This window comes from Alexandromys fortis, unplaced genomic scaffold (genome assembly GCF_014885135.2).
Source record: "Alexandromys fortis isolate MF-2015 unplaced genomic scaffold, M_Fortis_MF-2015_v1.1 scaffold_76, whole genome shotgun sequence".
NCBI lineage: Eukaryota > Metazoa > Chordata > Mammalia > Rodentia > Cricetidae > Alexandromys > Alexandromys fortis.
In genome coordinates this window covers 6,410,066-6,434,867 of record NW_026067997.1, presented here as the reverse complement: position 1 = coordinate 6,434,867, position 24,802 = coordinate 6,410,066, and the positions used below count along the sequence as shown (strand labels likewise).

General features: G+C 42.7%; 2 protein-coding genes across 10 annotated transcripts in view; both read right to left on the bottom strand.

The window, feature by feature from the left end:
• The window catches only part of Mast4 (microtubule associated serine/threonine kinase family member 4), a 905,780-nt gene that overhangs the window by 384,429 nt on the left and 496,549 nt on the right, over window positions 1-24,802 (bottom strand). For all 9 annotated transcript variants that reach the window (XM_050160400.1, XM_050160395.1, XM_050160398.1 and 6 more), the window contains exon 2: window positions 24,555-24,708. In XM_050160400.1, the coding sequence (XP_050016357.1) occupies window positions 24,555-24,681 (127 nt within the window). In that variant the 5' untranslated portion in view covers window positions 24,682-24,708. The remainder of the gene's footprint in view (window positions 1-24,554; window positions 24,709-24,802) is intronic.
• On the bottom strand, window positions 23,140-23,789 carry LOC126512580 (60S ribosomal protein L18-like). Its single transcript, XM_050160415.1, has one exon. It carries the CDS (start codon window positions 23,750-23,752, stop codon window positions 23,186-23,188), a length of 567 nt encoding a protein of 188 aa, XP_050016372.1. The 5' UTR covers window positions 23,753-23,789; the 3' UTR covers window positions 23,140-23,185.

The window sequence follows — 24,802 nt, the reverse complement described above, 5'->3', positions numbered from 1 at the left end:
GCCACTTTCGGTGCATGTATCTTAGACTCTCTTTAAACCTAACAGGATGTAAAGGCCACTGGCAGCCATGGTAAATAATAACTACTTTGGCTGTGCGTGACACGAAGGTCAGACTTCTGCATCTCATGGCTAAACCCCAAAACTGATTCATTTATTTATTCCATAACCTTCTCCAAGCCTCAGGCTCCTCATTTGTAAAGTAGAGGAAAACCAGCAGGCTTGTTGTAAATCTAAAGCAGAAAATACATTACAGAGTTCAAGACTCAATCAAATCAGCTTTACATACAATGAATACAATACAGATTATAGTGAACAGAAAAATCAAGTTATGATACTAGGAAAATTAATTAGTAAGTACACAGGCACGGACAGAATGAAATGTTTATAAGTCATGGGCTAGGTTAGAGCGCAGATGTCACTATTCTTGCCTAGGTCTTATCCTAACGAATCACATAAACGCTACAGATTAGACAGTCTAATCTAATACAACACATGGGATACATGCTTCCTGCCTGGACCCCTCTTAGTGTTACTAGGGAAGAGGGAGGAACAGATGGGTCTAAGGAGATCATTAGAAGGTACTAACACAGTGCTGTAGCTAGGAGCGATCACATCAAACTTCATACAAATTTACTTTCTGATGACTATCAAGGGCTTCTAAAAAGTGTGTTGCTGTTACATTCATGCACCATTTGCTGCCTACAATTTAAGAAAATCAGCATCTGTCAACAGCACTGTTCAGCTGCACGGGGTGGAAATGAATGGATAATACCACTTCCAACATGTCGTAGGAGAGGTGAGCTTGCTTAGCAATCTGGCTGTTTATTTTAATACCAAATGGAGCTTGTTGTCACAACTGGAATCGTGATTAGCACCAGGCTCTCGGAAAACCTGTTTCTAGAACCCCACGATGTGCACTAAAGCTCTCCTCGGTCATTCTATACAGACAGAACTAGGGGCGTGGAAGCACGAACCAAAGGCCCATTTTTAAAGCTGAGACCAGTTGACCCCAATCGATCCCAGAACCTGACAGGTCTCAAGCACTGAGGTCTAGCTACATCATTTGGACTACTGTAGTTGTATTGGCTGCGGGGATTCGCTCCACTTAACCTAGAGAGCCAGAGCCCTGCCCTCATCTAAGGTTCACACTAAAGTAAACATTACTGAGCATAAATGCAGGCCATACCCTGGTTCTAGGTAAGCTTTGTATCAAAGACTCTCTTGAAGGGGCTTTTCTTTGTTTCTGCCCTAAATTCCAAGACAATGGAGAGGCAGTAACTTTATAGATGCATGCTTTCAGACATGATACATATGTGTTTTCAAATCACCCCACAGGTGGGACTATCCCTCAGAAACAGGAAAACACCAATTCAGCAATAATTTTAACAGAATGGCCATATAAAGAATTAAATATAGCCTCGAGAGATCTCCTTTATCATCAGGGAATCATGGTACCTGACTAGATTTGAGAGTTTCCATTAAAAATGTTCCATACCACCTGGAGGGCCTCATAGATCTAGCCATCAGTCTACAGCCTTACATTTCGGGTTATTTCTTTAGGATTATAACCAGGATATAAAAGGGAAAAGAAGGCTGAACAACTACATTTAAAAAGTACTGCTTCATTCTGGCTTCTAAGTACTCTGTTTCTCTCTAAGGCACCCACCAAGAACGGTCAGAAGCTAGGCAGGGTGGCCAATGCCTTGCTCTTGGTGGTTTTGAGGAGGCAGGGGGACCATCTTAGAGGCGTAGTGAGAACAGAGGTACCATTACAGAGGCTAAGGGACAAGAACAAAGATGAAAACTAGGATTCTATTGGCCATGAGCAGGCAAACAGGGCCATGTTCTCTGGGGAAAAGATTCTCTCAGGCAGTACCTTAAGTAGTATATAGGTTTCTAAGTTTTGGACAGCAGCCTGTCGTTCTCCTTAGCCCCCTAAAATCTCACACTCACCACCACACTGGAAGAAGCTACAGTCCGACCCTCAGTCCCTCCCACTGCCTAATAAAATGGCCCTTGCTTCACCTCTACTTAGGTACCTACACAGATGATGTGAAAGTCATTGTTTGCACATTTGCACACCCCACTCTCCAGCGGCACTACTCACAGGAGCTAAAAGAAGGAAGCCACACACCCATCGATAGGTGAGCATAGTTTATCAAAGCAGTGGATATAACCTATGAAGGGAATGGAATTCTGACACTGATCAGTGGTTCTCAACCTTCCTAATGTGGCAACCCTTTTGAACACAGTTCCTCATGTTGTTGTGACCCCCAAACATAAAACTACTTTCATTGTTACTTCATAACTGTCATTTTGCTACTGTTATGACTTGTAATGTCAACATCTATGCTTTCCGATGGTCTTAGGTGACCCCTGTGTTGTGGGAACTCCTTCAGCCAATAGCCTTTAAGACACCAGCCCACATTGGGCGTGGTCTCATGTACAGCCTTTTTTTCTGCTGGATTCAGTTCCAGTTCACAGTGCAGGCAGAGGACTAAGGATCATCACTACCCTTACTGTGAGTTTATCCCCAAATAAATAAACCTTTGTATACTCCATTTCAGGCTATTGTGGAATGTTTTGGCACAATACAAACTGGTGCCCATGTGGCCCGGGCAATGTTCATGGCCTCCTCCCACCCCATGTAGCTGACCTATTCCTCTGGTGCAACTGCTCATGGCTTGGCTTGGCTGACACCGCAACTTAGCACTCTTTGACCACCCCAAAGGGGTTGCGACTCGTAGGTTGAGAATCACTGACATGAATGAACCATGAAGATATAATGCTAAATTAAATAAGTTAGTCGGATGTTGTATGACTCCCTTCCCACAAAGTACCTGCATTAGTCAGCTCACTGAGACACTGTAACTATGGCTTCTGAGTCTGGGGGAGGGGAGAGAAGTCCTTGCCTAATGCATATGGAGTTTCAGTGTGGAATGAAGGGATTGTTCCAGAGATGGATAGTGACAGTGGCTGTACAATGATATAAATGTATTTAATGTGATGAAATTATGCACTTAAAATGTTTAAAATGTTGAAGTGCATTATGTATCTTTCATTACACATTTAAAAAGTCTCTTTGGCTTAGCTAAAATCCTCGCATCTTTTATATTAAAAAAAAAACACAATGAGATACTCAGATTTTGTTAAAGCAGATAGCAACACAATCCACATCAACTCCCCCTATTGCAAATTATACTTAATAGCCCACACCCTTCCTGCCATAAGCAGGGAGTGAACCTTTTAAGTGCTCTCCAAACTTCAGAGGAAAGATTCAAGCCCACACCAAGTCACTGGCAGGATCTGGGCAGAACCGATGACTCGGCAGCCACCGCCCTGGGTATCTTCCATCATTACCCAGGGATTCCTCTTCCACGCCCCATTGCTCACTTCTAAACATTTGCTCCCTTGTCGTCAGGACTCTCATCCCCACCGCAATGACAGCCACCCTTTATCCATCTTCCGCAGCACCACAGCAACACGGGGACATGGCTCCCTCCATCCTCCCGCTCACATGGCTGACTGCCTTCCAATTTCTTGTCCTTCCTGCAAAGGAATGGCTAGAAAGCATCAAGAATTCTGCTAAATCCCTCTTCTTAATGGCATACATAAATACAACTTGAGAAACCAGCAGACAATTGACCAGAGTGCTAAATTCCACTTATTTCTATACTGAGCTGCTTTTCAATCTCTTTAAAAATCGTGCAGTGTTCTGTTTTGTTTTGTTGACACGAGAGAAGTCCAGAGCACAGCCTTGACCCGTGCAGTTCTTGATATCACTGCCCACTCGCCAGCAGTCTCCAGCTGTCACAGAAAACGGAAAATGAATACAAGAGCACACACGTTTTCAGATGATGGTGTTACAGCTGACTTGAGCCTAATAGGGCACTGAAGTCTTCCCTTCGTTAGCCGCGTGACTCAGATTCCCCGAAAATACTTCCTTTTCCTTTCTGGAATACCACCCAGCACACTATATCGGACATAGTCATAGGCAACGCTAATAAATATAAGAATCCAAAGACCAAAGTTAGAGAAAGGCTTTGAAATAAGCTTAGAGCACAGGGTCAAGGGGCGCTAGGGGTGGCGTGGCGGGGGGATTGGAGGCCAGCAATTAACAATTTCACATACCTAGAGAGACCGCGTAGAAGACAAAAGTTTTAGAGAGGAGCTAAAGCCCAGGACCGTGCTGGCAGAGTGCTAAAAATTATGGGAAAGCAGCGGAACACATAGACCTACAACATGAAAACCAAAGCCTCTGGATAACCACGAGGTGCTGGAGGACGGGTCTGAAGCTGTCCCTGCCCTGGCCAATCATAGCTTCAGCTCTAAACACAAACCGACTTCTGGCACATGTACTACGGTAAGGCACTTCAGAAATACAACAGTCTAACACAGCCAGCCAAAAACGTCACCACAGTGCCTTTGTAAAGGGAGCAACTCAAAACAGACCTTACACGGAAACTTACTCGGCCTTCCGTTTGTTTTGCCTTACCTTGTACTTAGAGCAGTGTTTCTTATCTACCATGATTACCCCTCAGTCTAACCCTAGGATCAAATCAGTTAGTGCACGCATGTAACAGGGCATGGTAGGCTGTGCTCCTAAGATTCACCTCCATCACTGCCCTTGGCTGGGGTAACACCCAGCAAATTCTCCCACTCTGTAATATCACCCAACCGTGGCCATCAACTCCCCAACTCTACCTACAACACCAAGGGAGTCTCCCCTTGGGCAGTGCTTGTTTGAATTAAAAATTCTTATTTAAAAAAGAAAAAAACAACAACTATTGGTTTGGCTCCAAGCTCTGCTTGCACAGATCAAAGGCAAAGGGGCAACTGGAAATGGGTTTGTAAAGCCGTGTTAAATAGGGCCCTCTGTAACGAGGACACTTTAGCAGGCCATGGACACCAGGCAGCGCTGCCTGGGGGGACTGGGTGAGCGAGGGCCTGGAGGAGGTGGGTGGTAGCGCTGGTAGCAGCTAAGTGACTCTGGGCAGAGGTCAGAGTTAACGTCTGCAATCTGGCCTCCCTCCATTGGGGTATTGAAATATAATTCAGGAGAATGAATTGCTAGACATGTCTAAGCCTCCTGGGAAATGACAGATATTGATGAATGTTGCTGGCAAGATATATGGAAGGAAAAGGCAAATAAATAGAACAATTTTTTCCCCTCTGAGTCATTTTGTGGATGTGCAGAGCAGCTGTTAAAGCACTTGGCAGCCCACCTCTTCCTTCCTCCTCCCTTTCCATGTCTGCTTCCGTCTCCCCTGTCTGAAATCTCCCTGAGAACCAGCACCTGCCCTCAACCCAAGATGAACATTAAACACCCAGGAATCATCTCTTCTGTACCCACCCTGCCTGTTCTCAGCCCAGTGACTGGCATCCCTGCCACAATTTCCTTCCATTTGAGTGTGTTCATTGGCTCAGTCAGATCCCAGGAATGTGTCCAGTTTCTTAACTCCTGAAGTCAGATTGCTGATTCCAGTCCCACCCCATCTGGCCCCAGTGAAGAGCTTCACAGGCTAAATTGAAACCCCTAACCCCGCAGTAGCTGACCTAGTCCAGGCTTTCTGACACTTAAAACTTCCATTTTCTGCAATTGCTGGACAGTGTTGGCAAGAACTACCTGGAGAGGTAAATAGAGAAACCATCACTCCGTGTGGCAAACCATAACCTCATGTCCTCTCTGCTCTCCCGAGGATGTAACTCTTCCCTGCAAGAATTCCCCCTGCGTCATGGAATAAGCCCACCCCAGAACTGGGCACTTTGGGGTCACTCATTCTCATTTCAGTTGGGAGTCAGGAGTGCAGCTGGGCGAGCAGAAGGCATGTGCGTGTATCCTGGCTCCCACTCGCTAGCTAGGGAGCCCTGGGTAAACAGCTTTCTCCTCTGACCTTGATTTTTCTTATATCTAGTCATAATGAAAGCAGGCAACATATACAAAATGCATAATACTCGGTGAACAAACAACCCGTGCTGAGGAGCCATTTGAGGCCCCTATGGACACCTCACCCTTCTGGGTATCATCGGAAACCAGAGATACTGCTTTATCTCCCACCGCACTGTGTTCTATATGTGGGCACACAAGTACAATGATACTTATTTCTAGGTATCAGATGCTCTGCTACCTTGTCAACTCCATGCCCTCTAAGACTGCAACCCACATCACACTGAGTACAACACCACAGCCCATACCTAGAACCCACCGGACTTTTGGAGAATCGCACTCACACTTCCGCTCCTCTGTGTTACTTATGTCTCTCTCCAGGATGTCTCTCATGGTTTCACAGGTCCACGTCATCTGGAATATTAAAATCTGGTTCTCTCCCTCGTTTCATGACAGCAACAACAAATACCCTCAAAGGCCTTAAACTTAATATGGAAGGCTCCGTGCCACTTCTCTGGCTTTGATTGTTATCTTTTAAGAAGGGACGTGCGAGAGCCCACCATCTGCACAATATACCGCAGATTTCAGAGGGAGCTGCCTACTCTCAATAGACTAGAAAATGAGCTGTGCTTACTATCTTGCTTTTCAGAGAAGTTATGAAGCCTACTCAATAACTCTCCTCCCCATGACCAGATGCTTTGATTGATGTCACCAAATGTCATCCACAGCCCTGTGATGCTAAACACTGCTGACAGTTGCCCTACATCCCAACAGCTATTATAAAAGCCAAGGAGAAATTGGGGACCAGGAGCCTTACAAGATAAATAAAAAGAACAAAATCAGTCTTAGATGGGATAAAATAAACTCCACAACACCAAATATACAGAAATTTCCAGGCAGGTCCAAATGCCTTAACAGGCTTCCTATTTAAAGGAAAATTCTATACACAGTTTTTTTTTTATATACATAATTCTTGTGTATTTCTTTGGAACAGATAACAATTCCATGTTGGGCCTATTCTAAACAGAGTTCAAGTTCTTTCATCTCAATAATGATGCCTAAGTATCACCCATAAAGGTTGTTATATTTTTGTCTTAAGAACTGTTTGTTAACATTGATTAATGGATTAAGCAAGAAATCTAGATTGATCTTTATATGGTTTATTTTTTATGGTTATAAGGCAAACATTGTTTCAGAATACCATATGGATCTCCTCTCTCATACCAATGGCAAATATTTCAAGGTCCCTATGCCTGTTGTGAGAAGTCCCTGTCAGAGCTGTAGAAACCGTTCTCCAAAGTCAGCAACTGCCAACCCCACCTGATTCAGAACAACAGGCTCGGGCGGGGAGGGAAGCATTGTTATCCAAGCTGCAATCCCATCTTGAATTAAATCTTCACAAATCCCTAAGTGCTTCAGAAGCACATCATATGAGTGCTTTTACATTTAAGGAAAGAAGACCCAAAGCCCAGATTAGCATCATGATTGTCTCAGCACTGTCTGAAGATGAGCGGCAGGCGAGGGGCAGGCATTCAGCCTTTCCATTTCTGCTCTATTACTTAGCGACTGAATACTTCTGAAATCTCACACGACATTAAGTAGCTGCGAACTCCAAGGTCACTGCCTGGTATTGTACAGTAACAGTACCACCAGGCTCCTTAATATTCTCTCTCGAATTCAGCCATGTTTATAGGGAAATCAGTGGGCTGAGATAGGGTAAGGTTGCCATTTGGCCATTCCTATCAACTTCCAAATGGTCCTCTCTCATGTTTGAAAGCCTGATTATCTCCTGATAGCCATCCCTTCAAATACATTTATTCTTCAGTTATTCAAATCCACAGAGAGCCCAGTGAGTACTGAATTGAATTGTAATAGGGCATGTGCACACCGACTTTCACACTGAGAAGTCTATCACGTATCAGATCTGCCTGGAGTCTGTCACCTGCCATTCACAAAGATGGTCCTGATTCCCACGTAATAGAGAGACTGGAGGGGAAAACAAAACATGCCAAGGACACTAAAGTAATGTCTGTGTGTTATGCCTTCGGCCCACTGTCATTCACAGCAAACAAAGACCTACGAGACATGTCTGATGATGGCTAAATACAGAACCAGTCCAATGTTTGATAAAAAGATGACAAAATTTAAATACAAATACAGGAAGCCTAAGGAAATTTGAATTCAAATACATCCCAATTATTGCACTGAATGCACATATACTAAAACACCATTTCCTTATTTAAGATGTAACTGGGTACCTGTAGGCTACCAAGCAGCTCTGTTAATGAGACTTGGTCCTTGAAATATGTGAGGCTTTTCTTGGAGGATACAAGAAATCCTCAAGGAATTCATAAGCAAGTGAAAGGAGTGATAGGTATGCCAGCAATGGAGTGTAGTGTAGGGATAAGTCCCGCCCCTTAAGGGGCGTGTTTGCCTCGGGCTAATGTTTGCCTATAAATTTGGCAAGCATGCTCCCAGTCGCTGCTTCTGCTTTCCTGGTCTCCGCAGAATGGTGGTTCTGTAAGTCTATTTCCCCATTAAAGCTATCTGCATTTGTTACAATCTGTCTGCATTCGCTTACGCCGTTACAGTGTAGAAGCAATTTATCCATCAAGAAGGGGACAATACAAGAAGATGGCACTGGGAGAGCAAGAGAAAAGTAGCAAGATCAACAAAAGCAATAGAAAGCTGTTTGGAAGGGAATTTTGTTTGGTTAGTGCTGCCCAGATCCAACCCCAGGTCGTACACATGAGCATCAAGACTGATCTACACTGACCACTGAGCACACTCCAGTCCCGGATAGAAAGTGAATCCAGGAAACATCAGTTCATTTCCCCTTTATACACCAAGGGGTAGGGAAGCAACACCACTCCAGGCACACGCTTAGCTTATTACTTTTCTTTTTAAAAAATAAATGTCATTTCTGTATACCAGTATAGTCAAAAACGAGCAAAGGAGAATAAAACCAAACCAACCCCCATTTGTTAGGATTCCTAGCAACCAGAGCACAGAGAGGAACACAGTGGGTTCCCTAGTTCTCATTAGTTAATAAGAAAGTTTAAATTTATCAGATCATTCTAAGCCTTTTCCTTAACCTGACTTCAGGGAAATGCTTTAGATACTTTAATAAAAGGGGCTTCCATTCTTCAGAGTACCTTAGAGCAAAAGTGGAGGCACTCCTTCCCTTAAAGACTAAACACAAACCTGGTGTTAATGGAATCTTTGTATAAATGCATGCAACACATTAATATCCATGCTTAATGTTTACACAGGGCTTGCCTTAGCAGCCAGGGAAGCGGTCTGCCCTAACACGGAATCCTCAAAGTTGTACTAGGAATTTACACTGGCTGTGATTTCTTACTCAGAACCTAAACTAGGTGATATGTAAAAATAAAATAGTTCTTTCTCATAATTTCAGAGGCTAGGAGGTCCATGAAAGGATAGCTGGTGTGTACTCTGATAAGGGGCTACTTGTTGTGTTTCCCCTGGCACAAGCCAGGCCAATTAACAACCCACTCACAAGGGCCTTAACCTCACGGGTGAGACACTCATCCCCAAAACACAATCATTCCTAAAGACCCACCTCCTGCTGCTAGCACATGGCCCACTCTGGAATTTTGGGGGGAAATATTCAAACTAAGTAAGACTTTCTGTGTGTTCCTACCAGGAAGAAGCAAACAGATATTTAAATACTATTTTTCCCTCTTCTTCCATGAAGAATGAGCAGAAAGCAAGGAGGGGCCTTACCCCTCCCTCCACCTTCCCTTCAGACTCAGGTCTGAGACAGGTACCTGAGATGGAATTGTCAGAGAACAGAGATTATCTGTCTAGGCGGACACAGGGAAATAAATTTAGCCCTGGCAATATGCACTGATTAAGTCCCTGCATGACAATGGAGCGTGACAATGACAAATGCAGGCCACCACCGCCAGCATCCTTAATGCATCAGAAACACTAATTTTTAGACATCTTTAAACTTTCCCACCGGTGGCGTTTGCGCCTCTTTGCCTTCTCTCTCTCCTGGGGAGCTAACTATGAGCCGATATCATTTCCATGAAGTCAAAATAATGTGGACACCCCCAAGGGCTTTGACTGGATAATGAAAACACATTGAGAGAGAGGGGGGGAGCTGGCAAGCTCAATGTCGGGGCAAGAGACGGGACTCCTACTGGCACTAGAGGAGATGGCAGAGTCTCTCCACAGCCATGGGGCAAGTGTGCTGTGAAGGGGACAGGGTAGAAGAGTTAGAGGTCTAGAGTGTGAGAAAAATTAAGACATGCTGTTCCGAGCAAGGGGATTCCTTACTCCCTCTCTCCATGGGAGATGAAATTTACTTCTTGAGCACAAAAGACTCTGAGACCATAAGGCATGTGTGCCTGCATCCCACAATACGCTTGCTCAAGCTTAAAGCCCAGTGTAATATTCTTAAGCAACAGGGCCTTAAGAGGTAAGTTTAGTAACAGTTGGGTATCATGGAAGCCAACTCTCTCCACACTGGGATATTTACCTCTTGAAGCAGGTTTTACAACTCGATTTGTTTTTACATTCATTTATTTCGTGTGTTAGCGTCCATGTATGCATATGAACACACATGACATGGCACACATGTGGAGGCTAGAGGACAACTCATGGAGGTAGGTTCTCTTCTTCCACCATGTTGAATATGGGGATAAAACTTGGGGGGGGGGGGTTAGGCCTAGTGAGAAACGCCTTTACCTTCTCAGCCATCTCACCAGCCCCAGGCGTCACACACATAACCATATTATTATCAACTGAACTTTCCCAACCCCCCCCCTTCCCCGTTGTATACTGTCAGCTCTAAAGGAGCTACACAGTTGTGGTTCTAATAGGAAATATGATGTCACTGGCTTCCTTTCCAAAGCCGAAATATTTCTAATTTATGAAGGGTCAAAAAACAGCTGGAACACAGTCAATTTCTTCGGCATGGAGACCTTGTAAAGCGCCAAGAAACAGAGAAGCAAATGAAAGCAAATTTGTGGGTGTGAGTCCCTGGATCTGTCCATCCCTCCCGCTACCATCACTCAGTGAAACGGGCAGAACCCAGATGGAAAATATCAAAAGAGCACCTCGAAGATTTCGCTGCCCCTTCTAAGTTTCTAAATATACCAAACTTCAAAATATTGCCATTTCAGAGACTGCTGATGTCCTCCAGCTGATCCCAACCATTATTCATTGCCAACCACCACCCAAAGCTCATGTTCCAGAAATACTATTTTTATGAAAATATGGGAGGGAGATGCAAAACAATGGACAGTAAGCAACAACAAAAGGAACATAATCATGCTTCTGCAAGAATATCAATGCCTGAAGTCAAGCAGGATGGTACGCACTTTTGCACCTGTGATTCCAGCCAGTTCAAGGCCAGCGTATGCTACACTAAGACCATGCCTCATCAAAACAGCTTTCTAAGGTACCAAACCGCAATTGGTGTCTTATACTAAACAAAACTTCAAGAGGAAACAACTTGAATTTTTGATAAATGGATCGAGCAGATTGCTAAATCCTTGGGAAGAACCAAAGTCTATTATGTGCAGGACCACCTAGAACATGAGCAACACCTAGAACACAAAAATGCCTCGAAGGCAAGAAAGACCAAGTACAAAAGAAATTAGCAAGAGGGTGGAATGAGGAAGCCTCAAGCACTCTGGATTTAGCATTCTACAGATTTTTAGCTGCTTTATGTTAGATTTACTAGCCTATATGGTGTAGACAGGTCCTTATAGAAATACTTAGGTGCACACCATTGCTGTGGGGCAATGGTTTGTACCCTGTCAATTGTATTTTAATAAAATACTGATTGGCCAGTAGCCAGGCAGGAAGTATAGGCGGTACAAGCAGGGAGCAAGTAGAGGTAGTGCAATGAGAACAGGAGAATTCGGGGAAGAAGGAAGGCCCATTCTGCAGTTGTAACCCAGCCAAAGAGCAAGCAAGATGTGAATGCCTTGCTGAAAAAGGTACCAAGCCACATGGCTAACACAGACAAGAATAATGGGCTAATATAAGTTCTAAGAGTTAATAAGAAACCTGAGCTAATGAGCCAATCAGTTTATAACTAATGTAGACCTCTGTGTGATTTCTTTGGGACTTAACGATTGCAGGAACTGGGCAGGACAGAAACCTCCCAGTCAACACACCATCTTGAAAAAAATCACACCAGAACAAACTTTAACCACCAGTAGATTCTTGCTTGATGGCCTTCGTCTGGATATATTGGATATGGGCCAAGAGAGCAAACTTGTACATAAACATGTATGAGCTGCCCCAGAAAGTTTTGTCTGTCCCAGTGGGACTTCAATGCCACACTAACCACAATCTGGGGCCCAATCTAACCACTTCCTCTACAAAGAATACTTCAAAGACCTACTGAGAAATCAGACTTTCTGTGTAAAACATCATCTGAATCAGCACTCAGGACTACGTCATAAGTTTTAAGTTTTTCAAGCTTTATCAGGTACAGAATTGTAAAATGATTTCTGAAGGGGCCAAATTGGTCTCTGGAGCTCCTTCACATTCAAAGGAAATAGCTCTGGCTCTTATTTATCCTAGGGAAATGCAAGCAGTACTTCAAGTCCTCAACAGCTTCTTCTCCCATCCCATCACTCCTGACCTCTCACCTCCTGCATCACTGGTGCAACACAGCTGAAAGGAGAGATGTGTGCTTCCATGAGAACCACATCACTCGTTTGGGAGCACGGTGCAGCCACTTGGCAGCTCAGGGCTGGGAACTGGGGTGTGGGCAATGACTCCTCAATAGGCCATCTGCAAAGGCAATGAATGAGCGGTAGCAGAAGCCTCTGTGTCAGTGTCGCTGGGAGGCAGCATCTGCCAGAAGAGCCAGCTGACAGCTGTGTGTCCCATTAAGTCTAGGTCTCAGGAGATCTTCCCCTGACAAGGAAAAACTGCAGACACTTCCACAAAAGCATCAAAACATTTGCCCTCAATGGCAAATGCCTGGATGGCATAGAAAACCCCCAGGACAGAAAGTGACACCCATTCTGTGAAGTCTATGAACGGTTCCCATGGCTTCTTAAAATTGTGTGTTCTTGCCAAGATGAAGGTGCCAATACAGTCGCCTCTAAGTTACCCAGTGATTTCCCAGTCTGAGCACAGACATCCTTCCAGCTTCCCAATCTCTTGCTGATGGATCACACAACTTTGTACGCGGTACAAAGGGGCAGCACACCAACTCATAAGAATTCCCGCCTTTGGTCATGTGCCTTCAGCAGAGAGACTCTGGAAGTACTGAGAAACAGAAGAGCAAATGGAAGCCAATGCATTCAGTCAGGACTGTAGATGTGAATCATGTGTACATCTGGCTTTGCCATCTCTCCCAATCACCACCGGCCAAAAGGGAAATAACCTAAGTTGAGAGTATTCAAAGAACACCACAAAGATTTCTCTGCCCCTTAAAGTTTCAGAATATACCAAACTACAAAATAATCACACAAAATAATCTCAAAGACTGCTTCTGAGCAATTCAGCTCATCAACTACCCATTGTCAAACAATGCCCAAGTCCCACGTTCCAGGCTACTTTACAAGATTCCACCATCTTTGGCTCAATCACTGCAGAATGCCACCATTGATGCTAAAATTTCTTCCCATTTCTACATCGCTCAGGTCTGCCTTTCCTAGCATGCTCCTGAATAACTCTTGGCCGCCAGGGCTGTTAGCTGCCTTCAGTGGGACTAGTGCTCCCAAGAGACTCATCTTCCTAGAGCCTGGACCCTGTCAAACACAAAGTCAGGATTCACTTCCCATCATGCCTTAGACTGCAAGAGCGTTCTCAATGCTCCTAAGAAATCCTAAATTCAGAATTCCTTTCTATTTCCTACCAACAATTTCATAGTCTTCTCTCCCTAACTTCCAGAGAACCCTTCTAACATCTTCCCAGGTCTCAATACAATGAACCTCAAAAAACGTATTAAACTGCCTTGATTATGTTTTTTTTTTAAAAAAAAATAGTAAGCTCATTAAAACCAGCAATAAGGAAATGGGCATTAAAAATTAAACTTCTTGACAACCTACAGTCCCCTCAAGCACCACATCCCACCTCTCTGTCCAGGCAGGTCTGGTATATTATATGCCAGAGTCTAGTTCAGTCCTGTGGGTTATGACTCCCCTGGGGTCAAACGACACTTTCACAGGTCTCTTATCTCAGACAGACTGTATATCATATACTTATATTATGATTCATAATGATAGCAAAGTTGCAGTTATAAAGTAGCAAGTAAATAATTTGAAGCCTCGGGGGTCACTACACAATAGGAGGAACTATATTAAAAGGAAGTTTGAGTTGGACGATTCCACCTGATCTTCCCATTCACATACCCTTACTGATATCTAGGTCTATGTGAGTCCCACAAGCAGCTCCTTGGCTTACTATAGGTATGCCTGCTTGCACGGACCCAAACATAAATAATTTACAGGCCTCTCAGGCTCTACTTCCAACCTTTCCACCCACCCAAGTATTGCATATCTTGCACAAGGGTCTAGTTGTAGAAAACCACGCAATCCTTCCCTCCCTCCAGATCTATGCTCAAACTCAAGAATAGTACCAGAACACATATGTTGCATGCTAGCCCATATCCTGAGTCTACCAGACTTTATTCTACCTAAGCCATATCCAACCTTCAGGCTGAACATAGCCAAATATCTGTGTTCTGTAATAACCTGCTATGATTATATCAGACATGGAACTAACAAAGAAGTCCACAATTCCAGATAGCATCACAGAAATACAAACAATATGAAAGATCAAGGCTGCATTTTCTTGAAATCCACCAGTCCTACAGAAATGCTTGCAATGTGCATTACCTAGATGAACCCCCCCTCCAAAATCACAGAATTTAAAAAGAATAATAATCTTCATCAAAGAATTCAAGAAGTTTAGTGAACACACACACCAACCAGCTCAATGAACTTAAAGAGAATAAACTTAAAAAGAATAAAAGCCTGAGTGATGTTTGAGGAGACAAATAATGAAAGTGACAAAGACAATCCAGGATTTGAAGACAGAATTTAATAAAGAGTTAGAAACATTGACAATAATTCTAGATGGAATTGAAAAACTCAATAACTCAACTAGAAAACTCAAGGGAAAATTTTACAAGTAGAATGAATCAAGCATAAGACAGAATATCAGGACTCAAAGATAAAATAGAGGAACTAGATGAAATAAGCAAAAATATGAAAAGTTTAAAAACATGGGAAAATATACAAGAAATGTGGACACCATGAAAAGATCAAACTTCAAATTATAGGGATAGATGGAGAATAATCGCAGGCCAATGGCAGAGACCAAATCTTCCAACAAGATCATAGAAAAAAAGTCCCTAAACTAGGGAAAGGCACACCCACACAGATACAAGATGCACACAGAACACCAAATAGAGAAAACAAATATATACATACACACACACACACACAAAACAACAAACAAAACTTCCCACAACATGGTTAAAAGTATATAGAACAAACAAAGATTATGAAAGCTACATGAGAAAAAATACAGGTCCCATACAAAGAAAAACCTATCAGAATCAAAACTAACTTCTTAACGGATACTTTGAAAGTCAGCTTGGAGCAATGTAGCAAAGTCCCTAAAGACCATAAATGCCAACCTAGACTAATGTACTCAGGAAAATTATCTGCCACAATTGAAGGAAAAAGAAAAATTTTCCATGATATGAACACTAACAAATTTATATACAGCAGATCAACCTTTAACAAAATACTGGAAGGGATACTTCAGGCTGACAAAAGGAGTGAACATGGCCAAGAGAGGACAGAAAGTAACAAATGAAGCTGTCATTACCACTGACAACACAAACAATGAAACAATACAATGACTGCAATCAACACACACCTTTCAAAAATATCTGTAAGTATTCATGGCCTCAATTCTCCAATCAAATGACACAGACTGCCTGAATGGATGAAAAGAAACAGAATCCATTTTCTGCTGTCAACAAGAAACTCAGCTTTAAAGATAGCACTACTTTCTATGGACAAAAGTACTCTAGTCAAATGGAATGAGGAAGCAAGCAGATGTTGTTATCCTATATCTGACAAAACAGACTTCAAACTAAAACTAAATCAGAGGAGATTTAAAAGGACACTTCATTCTAAAGAAAGGAAAATTTAACCGAGAAGGTATTATGATCCTAAACACTTGTCTCAATCCCTGATGTACTCAATTTCATAAAAAGTGTACTACTGATATTACAGACACAGATTAGTAACAGGTGATTGTATATCCCATTTTCTTCAATAGATACACCATCTGAACAAAAAAAATAAGCAGAGGAACATCAGAAATAAATGGCATCATACATAAATGGACTCAACAGTTATCTACAACATGTTCCACACAAACACCAAAGAATACACATTCTACTCAGCAGCCCATTGAAGTGTTTCTAAAATAAACCATATTATATTCTGAAACAAAAATGGAACCTTAACAAAATTAAAAAGATGGAAATAACTCCATGTATCCTTGCTGACCATAATGCAGTAAAATTTAAAAGTCAGCAAACAAATCTCTAGTAAGTACAGAAATTCACAGAGATTAAACAACTCATTACTGAATGATGATGGGTCAACGAGGAAGGAACCAAGAGAAAAAATGTCATCCTCTGCACTTCCCACCAGGCTCCTGTCTCTTTCTCCATACCATCCCAGCTCACACCTTTCGCAGTACAAGTTCTAGAAGAGCTATGGATATTATTGTTTACCCAAGGATTTGCTTTCTCCAGTTCCCTGTTTCCTCTTCACCTTCATCCCCCTAGCATATGCCTGCACTCCACTGCTCTCTCCAAGGTCACCCAGTAAGTATACTGTTAATTCCAGTGACCTTTTCTTATCTTCATCTTTATTTGCTTACATGACATGGTCTGATATGATCTCCTCAAAATGATGATTCTTTTCTGTGACTCCACAATCCTACTGGGCTTATGAGTTTAACATGTTTCATGGGTATCTCAAACCAAATCCATGCCCGATGGCCTTACTGAAATCTACTTCTCCACAAACTCTTCAACCTGGTGGGTGCTACCCTTCCTTGCCTACATGTATCTGGACTCTAAGCTATAGGACAGCAGGCCCTCATTTCCCAGAATGCACAACATCCACCTTAGGGTGACCTGTGATTAAATGATGGATCCTGATAAAAGTATGTAGAGAGAAGTATGTCTCTGTCAGCCTGGCTTTCTCCTTTCTTTCCACCTTGACCAACTGGAAATAGAGTTGCAAAAGGCCAGTAAGAGCCTATCCGGAAGGTGGAATGTGAGCATGTAAACCACCATAAGGAGAGCAATCAAGCCCAAAATATTTCCCTTCGACAGTTACAGTGTAAGAAATAAGCTGCCACGGTGCCGAGATACTGTGACTGTTGGCTTAGCTTAAGACAGAGGCGTTGTATCCCAGTGAATAGTTACTAAATACCATGGGAGCTTTAATTTGAGTATTTTCAGATTTATCAAGGAAGCTAAGGAACCCATTAAGTGACTAAAGAGAGACTTCCCTCACCTCACTCCAACATGATGACCTCTAAGCTAACTCTAAAAGGGAAAAACGCTTCTTGGGAATTGTGTTGTTTTTCTTTTCTCTCTTCAAGTAAGATGATTAAAATATTCCAGAGCGAGGCTGGGAGTTTAACTTGGGGGTAGAGCATTTGCCTAGCGTGCTTGAAGCACCACAAAAACAAGATAGTCAGAAAGACAGACAGGTTTCATTTAGAAAGTCCAGGAAAGCAAACTTTCTCTGTTTTCCCCACCGACACACAGCATTCAAACGAGTTTTAGAAATCCCAGTCAATACTGTCTACAAGTTAATCCGTTAATGCTATGCACACATTGCATTCCTATACAATCTATGGGAATATATTGAGTCTGCTTTTCTTTATATTCTAAATGACCTTTAGCCTCCTTTAGCAAAGAGAAGTGACCCCCCTCGGGAAAGGGAGCTTTTATTCTAGCTGTTAAGGTTACAACACACAAGACAACCAGGGAATGCAGGGTATGGAGTGGGGGCAGTGACCACTCATTTGTGTATCCAGAAGGCAGGATTCAAAGATTCTCAGGACTGCAGCTACGTGACTGTGAACTGTCAGGCACAACACCGTGTATCTCTGCCCAGACTAAAGGGCTTGTATAATGATGAAAATAGCACTTTCCTTCCTCATCAGGGGGCTCCAAAGCTCAGTCACTGTTTACAGCTGCTTCTATCTATTTAGCAAGCAGCAGGCCATGAAGACAGAAAACATTAGCTTAAAAAAATGTCAGAACATGACGGGCATAGTAAGCTGAGTCTATTGTTTAAATGTCAGCCCTGAAAGAAAAAAAATAAAATCAGCAACCAAGCTGTGTTTGTTTCCCCACCTTTTAACCTAATACTCTGGTAATTCAGATCTGTAGTTTGGAAAGAAGAATTTCACAATTTCAACATGGATGTCATTAATTCAAAACATGATACAACTATGGGCCTTCTGATTTATCCTTTGTGAGGCTTTGTCTTTTCTGAATTATCTATATTGAACACATACTTTTATAATTCAGAAATAGATACTTTTATCATAAAGAACTGCTTTAAAAGACAGGAGTTAATTATGGTGGACTGAGTCCTTAATCCTAATTGTCAGCATTATATTCTACGTCGTCCCTGGCCAACAACCAGAGTGGACTGCACATCCATAACTTGACTCATTCCGACCAATAGAAAACTAACAGCACAAAGCTTACAAATGTTTGGAAGGAGTTTTCACAGACAGACTTCACCTCTCATGCTTCTGACTCTATTACTTGTGTAGCTGCTGATCTGAGAGACAGCAGACCAAGAGCAGATCGGACTCCAGGAGAATACTGTAACCATGCCTACTAGAACTAAAATAGGGTTCCACATTCCAGAATCCCCTCAACCATGTAGCAAGAAACTCAAGAGTTGTCTGCCAACGAGCATTCTGAGAGTGTATGGCATTAATATTGCTGACATAGATCACTGGAATGATGCAAATGAACAGTAACAACAACAAAAACACTGGGGTGAAATTTTTCCCTGTGGATTGAATTGCAGGGTATAAAAAAAGACCAGCGCACCCTTCACGCAACCGTATAAGAAGGGAGCCTGCTTAATCATCAAGCCAGTTTAAAGAAAAATTCTTTAGCACAGTAGTTTCCTTCCCCCTTATCAAATATTCAATTGTTTAATTTTAATGATAGGAAATCTTATGAAGCATGTAATAGTTTGAGAACATTCGGCAACAGGATTTCACATTAAATATTATGACCCTCTTTCACTGTTCAAATTTATTTTTTACAACACAATTTTCAATGTTTACAATTGTTTGCCAGCCTGTATACATTCTATAACATGTTTAGTCAATATCCTCTTGGCAGATATTTAGATGACATGTAATTTTAATTATTATAAATAGTACTGCTCCAAACATCAGTAGTGCTAATTTTTCACACATATTCATGACTGCTTGCTTGCAAAGAATTCCCAGAAATAGAACTGCTGGGCTAACAAATGCATGAAAATAAAGGGTTTTTTTATATGCATTAATTGCTCAGATTTAATTTACTTTAATTAAAGTACTGGGAGCCCTACAGATTGAGTCACAGTCCCAGATTCCAAGTAAGCAAAGATTTCCCTATCTAAAATTCATTCTAATTAATCCTGCTGGAATTTAAAGTTTATTTAAAACCTGCTGGATACCTGCTATGCTAAAGAGCTCCAGGGTGGCTGTGTGTCTGCCTGGGCATAATCCCTAGCTCTCTTGTTCACAAGCATCACGCCTGTGCCTCAGTGTCCCCAACTCTAAAATAGGGCTGAGTGCTTCCCTGTCTCATGGGTTAGATAAGTCAATAAATGTAATTCACTGAAAGTATCCCTTCCCTATTAAAGAAGAGTATTTTAATATTCAGTATCATTGTGGATAAATAAATGACTAGATCACAAATTTTTCTGAAAAGCTACAAGTTTAGTGAATTTTTCAGTTATAATTAAACAGTAATGTTTTCAAACTGTAAGCTAAGCCTTCAGAAAATATTTTACCTTAACTAGGTTCTGGCAAGAAAGAGTCTAGGCTGGCCTCGAACTTGCTATGCCCATAAGGGACCCTGAACTCTTGGTTCTCCTGTCTCCACCTCACACCTGGCAGCTCACCATTGTATGTATAATACTACCAAACCAAAGATCCTGGAGCTGAACCAAATTCAAGCGATGGGAAAGTGGTTGGTCTTTAAAGTAAGATATTAAGACAGGCATAGGGTTCTGGAGGCAAAACCAGCTTTCTCATTGTACGCTGAACAATAGGGTATGGTCCAAGGTGAGGTCACATGATTATTGTTGCCTAAAACTAGAAGACAGTTTGTTTTTGAGAATCAAAAACGATGTGTTCTTCTCTGAACCCCAATACCCTCTACTTGTGCAGACAGGACACCACACAGATCTAATCCTTTAATCTCACATCTTATAACAAATCCTGTAATCACAGCACTCAGGAGGCTGAGGAAGAAGGGTTTGCCGAATTAAAGGCTAGTTTGGGCTACACACTATGTCCCAGGTCAATCCAGGCTACAGGGTGAGGCTGTGCCTCAAAACACAGAAAAAGATTTTAAAAAGCAAAAATCGAATCAATGAGAGCATCAAGCTGACCTTAGCGAGTTTACCTTCTTACACCAACTCCAAAGCCGTCCTTTGGTAAAGCCCTCATTCAGTTATTCACAGCTACCCGTTGCTAGGCTGCGTGCTTCAAACATGTTTCCTTAATAAACCCTTACCTAAGCTATCTAGAGGACCAGTTACCTGTGCTTTCTCCCACGCCCAAAATCCCAAGTTTCAAGTACATATCTTCCAAAACAGACTTCTGTTCAACAGTGTTTAAGGATCTTCTAAGGATGACTAAATGATGTTTTTTTGTTTGTTTGTTTGTTTTTTTAACGATCTCACCTAAGATTTAAGCTCCCAGAATAGCTGTACAGCATCCAAACTGTTTGAGGATAGACTCGATAGAGCTGCTAAGAGTAAGAAACAGGAACCAGGTGCGATTATCCCTTCTCAAAAAGCTAAAGGCCAAGTTCCATGCTCCAAGTCGTACTGCTGCAAGATTTTGAATCATTTGGAAGCTTTTAATAAACTACTTGGGAAACACAAAGGTGAGACTAATTACTACCCAGCTGTCAGAAACTGTTCAACTGAAATAAACTTTCTAATTAAAATGACTAAACGGGGTGAATCTTAACCATCAGGATTTCACTTCCCTTCCCATCAGGTAAGGGTCCAACCAAGGTGAGACTGAGCCCGGACGAGTGATCTGCCTCTGTGAGGGGAAAGCAAGAACGGTCCTCACATGCAGCAGGGAGGAATCAGCAGAAGTCTACTGAAAGCACTGGTTTTTGAGACAGGGTCTAGATTCATAGCCCAGGCTGGCCTTGAACTCAGAACATTCTTGCCTCTGCCTCCCAGGGCTTTTATGACATTCATGCATAACCATGCATGCAGAGAGTGCTCTCCCTCTCCCTCTCCCTCTCTCTCTCTCTCTCTCTCTCTCTCTCTCTCTCTCTCTCTCTCTCTCTCTGTGTGTGTGTGTGAGTGATACACATGTGTCATGCAGAGATGCTCACACATCTACATGTAAGGGTCAGAGGTTGACAACAGCGTCTTCTGCTTTGTTCTCCTTCCTACTTTGAGACAAGGACTCTCACTGAACCTAAAGTTCACCAATTCTGCCAGACAAGTTGGCAGCAAGCCTGGGACCGTCCTTTTCCCTTGCTCGGTGCTGGGAATAAAGATGAAAGCTTCCACACGGGTGAAGGACCTCCTGCTCACACAGGGGCACTTTACTGACTTGAGCCATCTCACTAGCTGTGCAGTCTTTTCTTTTTTCCTTTCTCTTCTTCCCTGGGCCTGATCACCCTCCCTCCATCCCAGCAGTCTGACTCTTGGGGCGAACTGCCCCAGTTCTCCTGACCATGTGGCAGCAGTATTTCCTTTCCTCAGAAAGTCCATTACCAGGACGTCAAAGCCCATAATTCTAAAAGAAAAAAAAAGAATATAATTCGAAGTATTTTCCAGACCATTTATGAATTGGCAGGCAAAACTATCCTATGTAGACAAAACTTCCTTCAGGGCTTAAAAACTAATGATGTTTCTTCAAAATATTTAGGTTTAGAAGAAAAGATCACTAAAATGAAACAGAAAAATATCTAATCTGTGATGTGTTATCTAAAGTTGAGTTCATCATGAAAGATTAAACGTGAGGCATTTCTAGGATATGCTTTAAGTTATCCTTACTTGGCTTTTCTTTTCAAACTAGAATCAAAGTTATAAATAAAAAAGTATTTAATTAATATATTTATACAAAATATAAATATACATAGAGGTTATTTTGGGTTTTTTTATATTATTTGAGAAAATTCAGTTTTAGATGGAACATTTCATCTCCACTTTATATCTCTAAAACATATTTTTATATTCAATGGACAGATAAATACAGACTCACAGACTACAATATTCTTTTGTTTCATTTTCATCTTTATCCCTTTCTTTCTTTTGGTGGTACAAGGTTCAAACCTAGGGCCCATGAATGCCTATCACTGAGCTGCGCTCCAGCCCTGGCATCATTTTCAATGCATGCTCGTCATACAGAATGGCTAGATCAGGATAACTGTCAAATTTCTAACCTCCAGCACACAGCGTTCCTGTTAGGAACATTCTAGCCCCTCCCTACCTTCACTTTTAAAATGGAATTGCTGCCGATCAGTGGCTAACAAGAGTTACAGAAGAACAGTTATTTTGTCTGTCTCGCCCGCCAACTGTTCTCCCTGCAAACCCCACTTCCCAGGCTTTCACCCTCACTCCCTCACAGACGGTAGCATCCATAGCTCACTCAGAAGCAACATGCAGTATTTGCTCATGTGCCTGACTGGAACAGTTAGATTACTCACCTGCAAGTCTGTGTTAAACACAGGGGGAGAGGTTTGATAGTTATCTTACAAATGAAAACATAAAAGCACTCAACAGAACATGCTCTGTGCTTCTTACATGCTACAGTGAGTGCCAACTGTGATTTCTAAAGACCAAAGTGTTGAAGGACCCAAGACTGGACCCAATATGTTGCTATTGGGAAACGGTGAACTGGAAGAGCTGGAGTCCAGCTGCAGGTCTTCAGGTCATCGGGGCCATGCTCTTTTTTTTTTTTTTTTTTTTTTTTTTTTTTTTTTTTTTTTTTTTTTCAACATCCAAAGCTTTTTAATAACAGTAAGATCCAGGGCTAGTTTTTGTAGCCGCGGCTGGCCCTTCTGCCTCTGGCACGTTCAAACTTCCGGCCCTTGGAGCGGACATAGGGTTTGGTATGGCTGTGTGGGGTTCCTGGGGCCTTGCCAAAATGCCGGTACACCTCTCGGCCCTTCCGAGGTCCAGACAGGAGCACAGTGCCACGGCCCTTGGGAGACTCCAAGGCCAGCTGGTCAAAGGTGAGGATCTTACCCCCAGCCTTGAGGATGCGACTTCGGGCTTGGCTGCTCACCCGCAGTGCACACACCTTCAGTTTGGGCACATCGAGAATCCTCACGTCATCTTTGACCATCCCCACAACCACAGCTGTCTTGTTTTCTCGGCCAGGAAGCTTCATCTTTCGGATCATCCGGGACAGGGACAGAGGTGGTCGGTTGGTGCGACTCATGAATAACCTTTTCAGCACAACCTGATTGAAGGTGGAGTTGGTTCGCCTGGCCAGAAACCTGTACAGCTTGACCAGCAGCCGCAGGTAGATGTCCTGGCTCTTGGGCTCCTTGCGCCGAACCTTTCGGTCCTTGTTGTGGCGGATGTCAACACCCATGATGGCGCCTCCTGCACGGCCTGGTCCGGAAAGCGGGGGCCATGCTCTTAAAGTGGCGTATGGAAGCCAGTTCCCTTATCTCTTTACTGCTCAATCTCATTCCACTGTGTGTTTCCATTAGAATGTGTGGATTTGCAATGAAGCCCAAAGAAACCTCTTTTTATAATTCAATTATCTCAGACACCAGTTAGAGTGATAGGAAGCTAACAGAAAATACAAAAGAAAACCACAGTATCATAGGACCATGAAAAGACTAAATTCACAAAGACTGGCCAGACCACAGGCTGCTGAGGACGTGCACAAATTGCTCTGCTCTCCCACTGCTGGTGGGAGTATACAGTGGCTGAATCTGAGCATCCTGTCAGCTCCTTATGAACACTTACTACTGATACAATAATACATATCTCTACAGGTATGCTGAGCAACAGAAAGTGGACACAGCACACAGACCGTGTGGCCTGCAGAACACAAAACACTTAGGATAAATCTCATCTACGTTAGCTAATCCACAATAACCTTGGGACAACGTGTGTGTGTGTGTCTGCACCTATACTGGGCATAAAAACATTTTATATTTTGATCATGCTAGTAGTAACACTAAAATACAAATTTCACTAAATGCATTTGTATACATGCAAAATATGACCAGGTCATTGTATATAAACTGCATTCCACAAATGTTTACTGCTTAAGTTCTTCATTTAAACTGCTTTCTGGACTGAAGGGTCTGCAGGCAGGCTTTTAGGATCCTGCAAGAGCAGCACACACAACTCCTCGGCTGACCCACGTCACCTGGACTCACCAGTGAGGGCTCCTCCCAGGCTCCCTCGCCGCAGCTGCTTCCCGTCAGCACTCAGCTGTCTCTTATACTTCAGTGACTTTCCAAGGCCACAAGCCACGTCTGGGTTGCTGCATTTCCGAAACGGCATGGGTGGCGGAGACAGTATGTGGTCGAGCTGGAGAGAAAGGACAGTGGCATCATTTCCGGGGACACTCAACGCAACGGGGTCTCAGGCTCCCCTCTTTGTGCCTCCTTTTCTAAACACACTC

Coding starts and splice junctions, on each gene's coding strand:
- LOC126512580 (XM_050160415.1), bottom strand. CDS start 23,752: ATGGGTGTTGACATCCGCCACAACAAGGACCGAAAGGTTCGGCGCAAG.